This window comes from Heterocephalus glaber, unplaced genomic scaffold, assembly GCF_053883595.1.
Source record: "Heterocephalus glaber isolate CG9 unplaced genomic scaffold, H.glaber_assembly_v1.0 deba00001546, whole genome shotgun sequence".
Lineage (NCBI taxonomy): Eukaryota > Metazoa > Chordata > Mammalia > Rodentia > Bathyergidae > Heterocephalus > Heterocephalus glaber.
The window spans coordinates 473,132-486,411 of NW_028258339.1; the positions used below are offsets into that span (position 1 = coordinate 473,132).

A 13,280-nucleotide genomic window follows, 5' to 3' on the forward strand; every position below is an offset into this window, starting at 1 on the left:
TACAGCCTCATGGGGCTCACCAGAAAAGGGACAATCAAAAGACATTTGGATTTCAAATTAATAAGTGATCTTAAATTCCATTTGCTAAGTTTAACTACATCTTTATGTATTTCATGAGTCCTTGACTTGTCATTATTTATTTCTTCCTTTGGTTGCTGGTTTCTGGGTAATTAACTCACATTCTGCTCCCCCATTTATTCAATAGGAATTTTCATTTTTACTTGGATTTTTGAGAATTGTAAATCAGGTGTGCTTGTCTAAGGTTTAATCATTAGATTGCGGTTGAATTGTTCTCCCAAGTTGGGTGAACAAAGTAAATGGAAATTTTCTTTTTAAAAATTGTACTTTTGGACTTAACCACTGGCTGACAGCTGAGGCCAAACCTACGGATGGCAGCGAGGGGTCAATCCACGACCGGCGTTGGGTCGGGGGGTGGAGGAGTCGGAAGTGGTTGGGGTTTTGGGGGAGGAGATCCGCTCACACACAAGAGGAGAGTGTTGAGCCGCCATATCTGCTGCCGCCGCCGCAGTTGCGAATGCAGCATCCGCACCTAGCTGCTTCCGCCGTGGCGCTAAGGTTCGTGCAGCTACCCGTTGGCCCTTAGTTCTTTCTGCCTTAACCCCGCCCGCATAGCCCGCTCTTCTGGCCTGTCTGTCTGGCTCCTCTGTCACGCTCCAGGTCCACAGACCATGGATCCGGGCAGCAGCTGCAGCGATTCGGCGCCCGACTGCTGGGACCAGGTGGACATGGAAACCCCGGGTTCGGGCCCGAGTGGGGGTGGAATCTTCTCAGCAGTGGCGGAGGCCCAGAGCGAGCATCTCAGCTCGGCCTTCAGCCGTCAGCTCAACGTCAACGCCAAACCCTTCGTGCCTAACGTACACGCCGCGGAGTTCGTGCCGTCCTTTCTGCGGGGCTCGGTGCAGCCGCCCAACCCCCTGGCCGGCTCAGCCAGCAATGATGAAACCTGCACCGGCGCGGGAGACTTTCAAGGTAAAAGGCTGGGACGGGGGGCACCTGTGGAACCTTTCCAAGATAAAGCGTTAGTGTTGTGTGAAGGTTCTAATTCAGCCCTTACCATGGAACTTTCAGAACCTGTTGTAGAAAATGGAGAGGTGGAAATGGTCCTAGAAGAATCATGGGAGCACAGTAAAGTAAGTGAAGCAGAGCCTGGGGGCTGTTCCTTGGGAGATTCAGGGACCCCTGAAGAAGGTGGCCAGGAAATGATGGAGGAGAAAGAGGAAATAAGAAAATCAAAATCCGTGGTCTTACCATCAGGTGCTCCTAAGAAAGAACACGTAAATGTGATATTCATCGGGCATGTAGATGCCGGCAAGTCAACCATTGGAGGACAGATAATGTTTTTGACTGGAATGGTTGACAAAAGGACACTTGAGAAATATGAAAGAGAAGCTAAGGAAAAAAACCGAGAAACTTGGTATTTGTCCTGGGCCTTAGATACAAATCAGGAAGAACGAGACAAGGGTAAAACAGTAGAAGTGGGTCGTGCCTATTTTGAAACAGAAAAGAAACATTTCACAATTTTAGATGCCCCTGGCCACAAGAGTTTTGTCCCAAATATGATTGGTGGTGCTTCTCAAGCTGATTTGGCTGTGCTGGTAATCTCTGCCAGGAAAGGAGAGTTTGAGACTGGATTTGAAAAAGGTGGACAGACAAGGGAACATGCAATGTTGGCCAAAACAGCAGGGGTAAAACATTTAATAGTGCTTATCAATAAGATGGATGATCCCACAGTAAATTGGAGCAGTGAGAGATATGAAGAGTGTAAAGAAAAACTAGTGCCATTTTTGAAAAAAGTCGGCTTCAGTCCAAAAAAGGACATTCACTTTATGCCCTGCTCAGGACTGACTGGAGCAAATATTAAAGAGCAGTCAGATTTGTGCCCTTGGTACACTGGATTACCATTTATTCCATATTTGGATAATTTGCCAAACTTCAACAGATCAATTGATGGACCAATTAGGCTGCCAGTTGTGGATAAGTACAAGGATATGGGCACTGTTGTCCTGGGAAAGCTGGAATCAGGATCCATTTTTAAAGGCCAGCAGCTTGTGATGATGCCAAACAAGCACAATGTAGAAGTTCTTGGAATACTTTCGGATGATACTGAAACTGATTTTGTAGCCCCAGGTGAAAACCTCAAAATCAGACTGAAGGGAATTGAAGAAGAGGAGATTCTTCCAGGCTTCATACTTTGTGACCCTAGTAATCTTTGCCATTTTGGACGCATGTTTGATGTTCAGATAGTGATTATTGAGCACAAATCTATCATCTGCCCAGGTTATAATGCGGTGCTGCACATTCATACTTGTATCGAGGAAGTTGAGATAACAGCTTTAATCTCCTTGGTAGATAAAAAATCAGGAGAGAAAAGTAAGACACGGCCCCGCTTTGTGAAACAAGATCAAGTGTGTATTGCTCGTTTAAGGACAGCAGGAACTATCTGCCTCGAGACATTTAAAGATTTTCCTCAGATGGGTCGTTTTACTTTAAGAGATGAGGGTAAGACCATTGCAATTGGAAAAGTTCTGAAATTGGTCCCAGAGAAAGACTAAGCAATTTTCTCGATGCCTGTGCACCATACTGTGAAGAGAATTGACTGCAAAAAGTTCACCACCTTCTCTTACTTACTACCCATTGACAGACTTTTCTCCATATTTTGCAGAGATATTTCACAGCAAAAATCTATGTTTGGTCAGCTTTCTCATGTTGAGATCTCAGTTGTCACTGTTGAATTTAGCCTCAAGTTTCCTCCCCTCTACCACTCTGCTTCCTTGGACAGATCAGTAATAGCTTTGTGATGTGGATGTAATTGCCTATAATAATGAAAAATTAATATATTTTTTAATTTTTCATTTTCCTTTAGGATATTAGACAACCCTTGTTCCACGCAGACCAATCAGAGTGTGTCAGTGTGTGTATACATGTTAAAAAGGCAACTAACATGAGAATAAAATACTCTATTTGAAACTCTTTTTGGTATTTTAAATGATTTTGAATAATGTCTTAAGTTTGTATGTAATACTGTTCAGTTAGCCTTTTTACTTTCTCAAATAACTGAATACATTCATTACTCAGGCTCTTAAAACCTGTCCTCTACTCTGGTTTTTTCTGTTTATTTGTTTTGTTTTTGTTTTTTGGTACCAGGGATTGAACTCAGGACCTTGTGCTTCAGAGGCAGCCACGGTGCCACTGAGCTAAATCCCTGACCTCTCTACAATGTTTTGTTTGTTTGTTTATTTTTTTATTTTTTGGTACTGGGGATCAAACTCGGGACCTTGCGTCGAGGCAGGTGCCGGAACCACTGGGCTAAATCCCCAGCCCTCCTCTACAATGTTTTAAATGAGGAATTTACAAAAACACACAAGTTTGCACCAAAGGAAAGATCTTAATTCAGAAAAATTTATTTTAGGGTTCTTTCTAATGAATGTTGTTTTCCATGTCCAAGTCTAGTCAGTAAAGGAGCTTTTATTTTTGATACCAGGGATCGAACTCAGGACCTTGTGCTTGCGAGGCAGGAGCTGGAACCACTAAGCTAAATACCCGGCCCCTTAAAGGAGCTCTTCTACTTCACCATATGTGATTAGAAAATGAAAGGCCTACTCTATCAGGTCCCATAATAATGTGCATGGCCAAATTACATATATACTTGAAGAATCAGTCCATATGTTGACTAGACTCTTACCTGTACACCATCTCTTAATATACCCCCTTGGTATTATCTACCATGAAAGTTGTGGTGGGGGGCACAACACAATAAGAGGTATGAATATTGAGGAGATAAATGTTTGCAATAGGGCTATCGGTAATATAATGAAAACCAAGGGTTAATGAGAGTCTTGACCTGGAAAATAAGACCATTCCACCTTGTACCCTTTAGGGCTTGGGGTTGATGGGAAAGATGCGAAGTCTTTTTTATAACTAGATTACAGCCTACTCCTGAGGTCAGAGGCACTGGACATTTCTGTGGGCAACCTCCTGAAAACCCCAACTGTGGATTCTGATGTGGCTGCATTTATTCCAGAAGAGTGATCTTAAAACCTGCAGAAGTATCAACAGCTGAAGAACTTTCTTGGTAAGTGGGTAGTGGCCCAGTGCAAACACCTGCCATGGTGGGTAGAGCTGGTTTCTCAGGCACAGCACTACACTTGTAGTTTCAAAACAAAACAAACAAACACCTTTTTTTTTTTTTTGACCAACCTCATACTCGTGGGCTGATTGAATTTGTGGGTGTGGAGACTGCTGAAACAGCACCCTGGGCCCATACTCACTCAGTGTTCCTGTCTCATTGGTCCCCTTCTCTGTGTACTCAGGTACCTCCAGGGTGTCTAGCCTGGCAGAGATAGCTAATTGGTGCTGTCAGGGAATCAGTAGCATGGCTCTATTGTGGATCATCCATCACAGGTCATCCATCCCCTCAGGAATAAGGATTTTAGTTGGTCATACATAAATCAGCTAACCTAATCCACAGGGATGTGCCTTATTCTATCATTGATCCAGTCCTTTAATCATGAATGTCAGTGGCAAGAGTTTCATTTTTATCATGAGCTGTACATTTTATTTCATTGTGATGAGTTTTGTACAAAATACAGACCAATCTAGTGCCTCATTAAAGTTTTGCCCTGGAAGCTGCTTTTTAAAAAATTGTTTTGATGCTGCATCAATGTCTTGTTTTGTAATTTTAGTAATTTACCAGTGGCATTGTGTACATCTTCCACAATAGGCTAAAACCACAAGCCAGTTCAGTACTCTTTGTCCTTATCCAATATGAGTAGTTTCCTGTCAAAAACTGGTTCCTAAATGTTTTTCTCATTAGCCAGTTGTAGAGCGATGTCTCTATCAGCAGCTCTGAACTCTGGCCGTGTATATACATAAAACCTTCAGAGAATAGGACAAATCTTTTAGGAGTAGGTTTTAGAAACCTATTCTTTATACTTCAGTGAGAAACAGTTCATCTAGATAGTTGGAGACACTTGACTGGCTCTTTGAGATGGTATTTATAAACATGTGGTAACATTTCTAACTTCCTGGATACTCTGCTTTATAGTTAAGATTTGGTGGTCATCTCCAGTATTCTAAATTAGGGTCATTAGCAGACACAGTACTGGTTTCCCTAGGGCACCCAACTGCTTATAAAGCCATATTCAGGGCAGTGTCCCTTCCCAGGTTTCCTCCTGTCTCTGGTTCAGACTGACTTCATTGTCTTCAGAGCTTTATATAAAATTCCTAGCAGCCAAGATTGTGGAGAATCTCCACAAGCATGGTTGAAAGCTACATGGTAGGAACACCCTACTTAAGGCTTTTTTCAGTACATGTTTACCTATTGGCTTTTAGAAACTTTTCTCCCAAGGATTCTCCTCTATTCCTCTGGCCATTATGAGACAAATCTGAGGAGATGGATAGAAAGAGGTCAATTTAATTTGCACTTTAGCAAAGACTCAGAAGGGGAATGTTTGGGCTAGGTAGAAGCTAGAGACTATACTGCTCATTTAAAGCTTCTTTCTCTGCTACACAAGAAAAATTGCCAGTGCTTTTACTGTGCATTAAGGTCACTATTCTTGTCCTTAAAAGACAAATCATCTATCAGAATAGACATACCTTTTATAATATTGTGATTCGGCCTCACTACACTGCAAAAACCTGCCATTTTCAAAAGTTTATGTTATAGGGCCAGGGATTTAGTTCAGTGGTGCTGCGCCTGCCTGGCAAGCGCAAGGTCCTGAGTTCAATCCCTGGTACCAAAAAAAAAAAGTTTATGTATCAACATTCAGTAGTAAAAATAACACTCATTTTGGTTAAACTGGACTATAAAGTATCAGGGGGGTGATTATTTACCATTGCCATGTCCATTAAAAAATAAGCCAGTAGGGCCAGGGATGTAGCTCAGTGGTGCTGCCACCTGCCTTGCAAGCACAAGGTCCTGAGTTCGATCCCTGGTACCAAAACAAAAACAAAAAAATCCAATAACCACAGAAGTTTGGTCAAAACCTGAGTATTTGGACATATTTCACGTTGATCCAATGTCTTGTTTCATGAGACTATTGGCATATTTCCAGTTTTTCTATTTTTCAGTTAAAATATCTACTCGTAGTTGGACATTGAGTGGAAGAATTTGATCCACAGCTTCTCCCTAGAGATACCACTCATTACTTCAGTGGGGGTGGGAAAATGAGAGTTGTCTTAGAATTTAAGAGAGGCTTTTTCAAAGCATCCAGTGTGTCTGTTAATGTTCCACAGCATGTGTGTTAAAGTCAGCATTAGAAAGGGGAAAAAAGAGCCTATGGCATGAGTATGCCATGTAACAAAGAACAAAAAGGGGGAAATTTTTTACTTACATTCAAGAGGGCGAAGCTTACATTTTTACATGGTAGCCTATGGAATATTGAATATTGGCTTCCTGCACAGTTCTGTCCTACACTTGACTATGCCTGAGAGTTTTAAAGGAAATTTTTCTAAATTCTAAGGAGATTTTCTTTCCCCACATTTACTCTTACAATTGTATAATTTCTTTTCACAAGTCAGTGTTGATAAAAGTTTAAAAATGGGTGGTTTTGGCAAAGCCTCTTAATTTCTATTCAGATTGATTTTGCAGACATTTCTCAGCCCTCTAATGAAGATATTTTTCTTTTTGGTTGCTGAATTTCTTCAAAAGTCTAAGCAGAGAATATTGAAACATAGCATCAGTTTTACCATGAGATGACAAAAAGATTTGTTCACAATCATATCACTGCATTTCTCACCTGATATGATCTGTTTCCAATATGTATCCAATTGTAGCTCTTCTTTCGCATTTGGGGCACTGAGCAAAAGGCTGCTTCTCTTATCAAGCAGAAGCTTAGATGATATCTTTCCCCCGAGACTGCCTTTAGTTGCTCTACTGCAGTCTTAACAGTGACCTTTTGCCACACCAATAAATTCGCAGGACACTTGCATGGCAAGTGACCAAGAAATACCCCAAAGGCTTCTGCATGTTTAGCTGGCAGTCCCTGGATTAAATGTTAGTGTTTGATCTGTACCTTGTATTTCTTTTTATATTCTGCTTTAATTGATGCTTTCATGACATAGTTTTCTAAACTACCTCTTTTAGTAGTATATAAAGTAGGAGAGATGAAACATTTTTTAATCCAAAGGCTTAGATTTTGAGTGATGCTAATGACAGAATGCTCATCCCTATTCTTTTTCCTCAATGCATGCTCAACCATAAAAGAACTCTTCCCTGGAAGGGAAGATGATTCACAAACATAAATTTCATACCTTTAAGAGGGGAATACAGAAAGGTTGAGAGTCAAGAGATATATTTAAGGAGGCTCTTACCTTAAAGGAAGGTGAAGACAGATAAGAGGTGGCTTCACAGGATCTTGGTGGTGAATAAAATACTCTAATGACCCAAAGTTAACATAATTCAAGAAGAACTGTTTGGTTCCACGGATGGCACACCATTCAAGGCTGGGTGGGAGGTGAATCTGGAGGCATGAGAAAGATAATACTGGTTTTCTAATGGAACTTGAACTGTGCCTCAGGTGGCTAAGGAACAAATGCACATCAGATTCATTCTGTAAGACAGAGTAACAAAAGCTGCTGCCAAGAGGGGCAGCATTCTAGTCAGCTCTGAGGATGCTGAAATCGCCAATTTTCCCAGATCTCCAGTTAGGTTAGACCCCGCACTATCCACAAATGCCTGACTGAGTGGGACACAAGATACCACATATGACCAGAATATGCAGACTGGTAGCAGCTTTATGAGGGGTAGATTATGCTCTAGGCCACTCTGGGGTCCCCAACTCTGCCAGCAGTTCTCACCATTAGAGTAGTGGCGAGAATCAAAATACGTTCTCCTACTCTGGTATGGTAGCATACACCTTTAACCTTAGCTCTTCTATGGTTTTTTTTTTTTTTTTTGGTACCATGGATTGAACTCGGGTCCTTGTGCTTGCGGAGCAGGCAGTGGAACCACTGAGCTAAATCCCCAGCCCTAACCTTAGCTATTCTAGAGCCTGAGGCAGAAGGATTACAAATTCAAGGCCAGCCTTGACAACTTGTCTCAGATTTTTTTTTTTTTTTTTTTAAAAAGGGATAGGGCCAGGGATTTAGCTCAGTGGTTCCGCTGCCTGCCTTGAAAGCTCAAGGTCCCAAATTTGATCCCCGGTACCAAAAAATAAATAAATAAAATAAAAAATTAAAAAAGGGATGGAGTGGGGATGTAGTTCAGCAGGAAGGCCCTGGGTTCAGTCTCAAGTACAAAAAAAAAAAAAAAAAAAATCTGAGGAGATAGAGCTCTCCTAGGTTTAATCCCCCAGTAACGGGGAAAGAAGTTCTTGTGACAAGGAGTGCATAGCACTGTGCTGAGCAAACAAAGGATTTCTTCCCCTTTCCTTACTGATATTTCCCGTGGTGATCTTGGTAATTTACAGAAGTGGTTATGACCTATGAAAGAAAAAGTAATACCGTATGGAACACCTGTCATAACCTTGGGCAAAACATCTGACCCTTCCTCTGTGAGCCTCTAGTCCCTCTTGCATAATATGGAAATAATGACAGTTATTTGGTTTGTAGGACTATTATAAGGACTGAATTGAATTCAGTACAAAGAGTGCCTGGGTATAGTGTGTTGTTCCATCCCTGTGAGTTTATTCCCTGTAGTCCATATTCAGTTTTTATCCCTATACTTTTGACCTTAGAAGAGCTGCTTTTTCTTTCTCACCAGATATTTTGATTTGACCCAATAGACCTACCTACCACTGCTCGATGATAATAAAAATACAGTTTTACTCAAAGAAGCAAAAGGCCCATCTCCAAGGAGGAACTTGGAAATTCTCCAATTTGATCATGGCTATCCCATACTCCTTTGTCAGGTGATGGTTTTTCAAACCTCTTCTACAGTTAGGGGTTATGCACATTACCTAGTTATGCCTACTTATATGTACAGGCAGTGTGTTAAGGATTCTATAGAAGAGGTTGTTTCTTAAAAGTAGAAATGTGAGATGATACCTAGAATGTGGTAGAAATGCTGGAGTTGTTGCAGCTTTGTTGTGACAAGCATGAGGTCATACAGTTAACTTGCTGAAAATAGTAGAGCAGGAGTATGAAAGCCATGATGTCCTTGAGGCATCTCTGAGCAATTGAATTAGTGCAAGCCTACTTCCAGACTACTTATCAGAAGGGTTGGAGAAAAAGGTCTTGTTTGTTTATATAATTGACTCTAAGCTTTAGCTACATAGTCAGTTCATTTAAAGGTAGCTTTTAGAAATACTAATAACCTGGCCCCATATCCAGAAATTCTGATTTTATTAGTCTGTATTTTGATTTTGGCCATTTAAAAAAACTTCAGTCAAGTGTGGTAGCTAATGCTTGTAATCCCAGCACTTGGTATGCTGAGGTAGGAAGATAACGAATTAGAGGCCAGCCTACACTACATAGGAAGTTTGAAGCCAGTCTGGACTGTATAGTGAGGCTCTGTCTCTAAAAACAAACAAACCCTTCTGTTATAGTGTCAGATACATGGCAAGATATTATAAAAAATGCATGCAGCTCTCACACAGCTCCATCAATTAAAAACATTTGGTCCATCTTATTTCATTTAAATATTCACTGACCTCTCTAGCCATAGGTTATTTTGAAGCTAACCCCAAACATCGTATCTCTTAGAAGATTATTTCGGTATGTATCTATAAAAGATATAGACACTTTAAAATATGAGCACAATAACATTATCAAATGTAAAAAATGTAATAATTCCTAAGCATTTTTTCTCTTGTTTTTTGAGGTAGGGGTCTCACTTAATTGCCCAAGCTGGCTTCCCAGGTAGCTGGGAAAACTCAGGAGTTTTCCTAAACATTTCCAAATATTCATTCTTAGTTCAATTTTCCAGCTGCTTATACATATTTAATTTTTGAAACTTCATTTTTCAACTCAGGATCTAATTTGCTCTCATGCATATAATTTGTGTATATGCCTGAACCTCTTTCAATCTATAGATTGTCCCTTCCCTGTTTTGTTTTTACAATTTATTTGAAGAATTTGGGTCTTTTGTTCTCTAGAGTTTGTTACAGTGTAGATTTTGCTGGCTCTCTTTGTCATTGTTTATATGTCCCTTTGTTTCCTCTCTTTTCTGTAAATTAGTTGTTACAGATAGTGGCTTTTTATTCAAGTTAGTTTTTATTTTTATTTTTAGGAAGAATACTTTCCAAGTAGTACTATGTACTCCTCTCTGGACACACGTAATATCTGATTGCCTTCTTACTATGTTAGTCATTGATGATTATTGCCTAGATCCAAAATTTTATTGCAGACTTTAGAATGAAGATACTCCATTTATTCATCTTCATTAGCTAGAATGATTATCTAAAGAGATTACAGTAGATAGCTCATATACAAATAGAAAGATAATTATTTGATTATTTTCTTTTATTTACTAGTTTTCAGATAATAAATTTGAAATTTGTTCCCTAGCACTTTTTTTTTCCAGCTCCAGGAATTGAACTCAGGAGCTTGCTCTTGCCAGGCAGGCGCTGTGCCACTGAGCTAAATCCCTGGCCCAGTTCCCTAACCCTTTTAAAGGTGACTACAAAGTATATTTTATAATTATAAACATAATGTTTAAATGCAATCTATTAAATCTATTTAATTATTCTTACAGATTCTCAAATTGTCTCATTTTAGGCATTTAGGCTCTTTAGGTTGGCTCTTAAATCCTTTCAGCGTGACCTTGTAGTCTTTAATAGCTTCTTGTTTTCTAATACAAAAAGTCATTCAAGGCTTACCACAGATATTTCCTGAAATAAAATAATGCATAATGTAATCTTGATTTTTTTAAAATGAAAAGTGCTTTCTAGCGAGTAAACTCATGGTGTTTAGCTGCTTGCTTGGGTTTATCATGGTTTTTAGTGGCTTGTAGGGTATGGAACTAAAATACTTCATGAGTTCATAGTGATAATTCCTACTCAATTCAGGTCTCCAGGATATATACTTTATGTCATCGGTCTTACTTCAGTATATCCTTTTCCTGAACCTATGAGTCTTGGCTCCAAGTGACACCAACAAAATAACTCATCCCACACTTTACACCCAACAATGTTTAGCAAACATGCCAATACTATCATTAAAAATATTAATTCCAAACAAATTTTCATGTGGTTCCTTTGGTCCTCAGGTTGTATCCTACTAGGAGTATACAGAACAAATTAATTGAAATCCTTTCTCTCTTGTAATGCCAAAAACTGAATGAACAATAAAGTCCATGACATTCATTTTGATTTTCATGAATATGAATTATTTTTCTCATATTTAATTAGTTTTTATAAATATGTGGAAAGTTTACATACTACCAAGGCAAAAATCTACCAAATAACATTTTTAGTGAAGTCCCCTTGTCAGCTTGACCCTCCCACTTTACTTTCTGTCTCTCTCTCATAGGTACATTTTTTTAGTTTGTTAATTATGATTTGATTGCATATATACATTCATTCATCATGTTTGATAAGTGATAATATACTATATGGTTTTTCCCAGCTTGATTCTTTTCACTTATCAATATATCCTAGAGAATATTCCAAATAAATATATAGAAATAGTCATCACTCCTTTTATAGCTGTATAATATTAAATTATTTTATTTTTCAAATCTATTCATGGATATTTAATTATTCCAATTTTGCTACAACATATTGCCATAATAAGCAACATTTTCATATTTTCCCATTGTTTCTTTGATTTTAAGACTTGAGATTTATGGACCAACAGCTATATGCTAGATATTGCCTCTCCTTTTCATAAGAATTGTACAATTTTGTAGGCAATTTGTCTTGTTAAAAGCTCCCCAGATCATTCTGTGGTTCTCCAAGTGTTGAGAACCACTGGTTTATGTCACTGTTAGTTGAGTTCTGTCTGTTAATGGAGCTTACCATCTAATGGAAACATATAGAAAGCTAATGCAAAATTCATAATTGGAACCTTCCTGCTAGATCCAATACTAATCAGGGACTGTGCTACCTTCACCTCTATACCCACAGGGGCTAGCACAGGGGCTTAGAAAAAGCAAGTGCTTATCAAATACATGTTGAGTATTGAATGAGGCAGTGAAATATAGTGACATCATAGCTGATTCTTATAAAATTATATTATTGTTCCTACCTCTACACCAGACATTTTATTCTCTGAAGATGTGAATAGATATTATTCATACATTAATATAACAAACATTTATTTAGAGTGCATTATGTGGTGGCAGTGTGCCAGATGATGTAGCTAGAATAGAAAACAACAAAGGCAAAAATTTATGCTACCTTGGAGTTTACATTTTAGTGCAGAGAGAAATGTTAAAGAATGTATTAATAGAATTTTAGCAGAATAGTAATAAGCATTCAGTAGAAAATTAAAGCAGTGTAATAATGAGACTCACAGGGATTTTAAGCTACGGTTGGAGCTATCAGTACCCTTTAAGCAGAAACCTGAATCACTGTAAATAAAAGATGGCTTGGTGTGGAACACGTCTTTGAATATTTATTGAATACATTAGTTATTATAATAGCCAAGGGAATCTTCTGTTTCTGGATATGTAACAGTCACTAGATCAGGTTGCCCCTTCCTATTCCTGTCTCCTAAGGTGGTCCATAACAAATTCAACTGGAACAAACTGGACCCTCAGATCTTGAATGGTAGCCAGACAAATACACTTTGTCCATTGATGGAAACTACTTCTTATGGGCACAGAGGTGGGGGCTTAGAACTGAGTACCCCTTTCCTGCAATTTTCTATTAATTCATTTGTCAGAATTAAATTAATTTTTTAACTTCTGTTTATTACCTATGTAACAGGAGATTTTTTTTCTTGCTCTTCTTTATTCACTCTGTCTCTATCTCTGTGGCTCTCTCATATATCTTTCAAAATTTATAACATTTTTCCCACTGTGCTTGTACTGCTCCAACTACAGGTAAAATAGAGTCACTAATGACCCATAATCTACCACAGTTTAAATGGACACTGGTTGCCTATCTAGTATTGCTCTTTGCCATACTTTCTCCTCCACAGACTGACCTGCTCCTTCTCATATTTGGGTTCTGTATCCCCAACCTAATAGTAAAGTTAGTCTCCTGACAAATTCACCAAACTTTCTTCCATTGAACAGGCAGCTTAACAGTCTTTTACATATTGACATTAACTCCTTTCTTATTGTCTTCTGACAGGTTTTTTCAACCCAGCCAGTGAGCCACAAACATCCCAAAGCAGTTGGAGAGCACATAAGCCCCAATAGGTAGGGCCTACAG

At 39.0% G+C, this 13,280-nt stretch overlaps 1 protein-coding gene across 2 annotated transcripts; it reads left to right on the forward strand.

Moving 5' to 3' along the window:
• Nucleotides 1–463: 463 nt before the first annotated feature.
• Gspt2 (G1 to S phase transition 2) lies at nt 464–2,991 on the forward strand. 2 transcript variants are annotated; one of them, XM_087189703.1, is made up of 3 exons: nt 464–576; nt 679–990; nt 1,090–2,991. In XM_087189703.1, exons 2-3 carry the CDS (start codon nt 690–692, stop codon nt 2,571–2,573), a joined length of 1,785 nt encoding a protein of 594 aa, XP_087045829.1. In that variant the 5' UTR covers nt 464–576; nt 679–689; the 3' UTR covers nt 2,574–2,991. The 2 variants fall into 2 exon arrangements, with proteins under 2 accessions (XP_087045829.1, XP_004872076.1); XM_004872019.4 differs by having other exon boundaries at nt 679–2,991.
• The last annotated feature ends 10,289 nt before the right edge of the window (nt 2,992–13,280 follow it).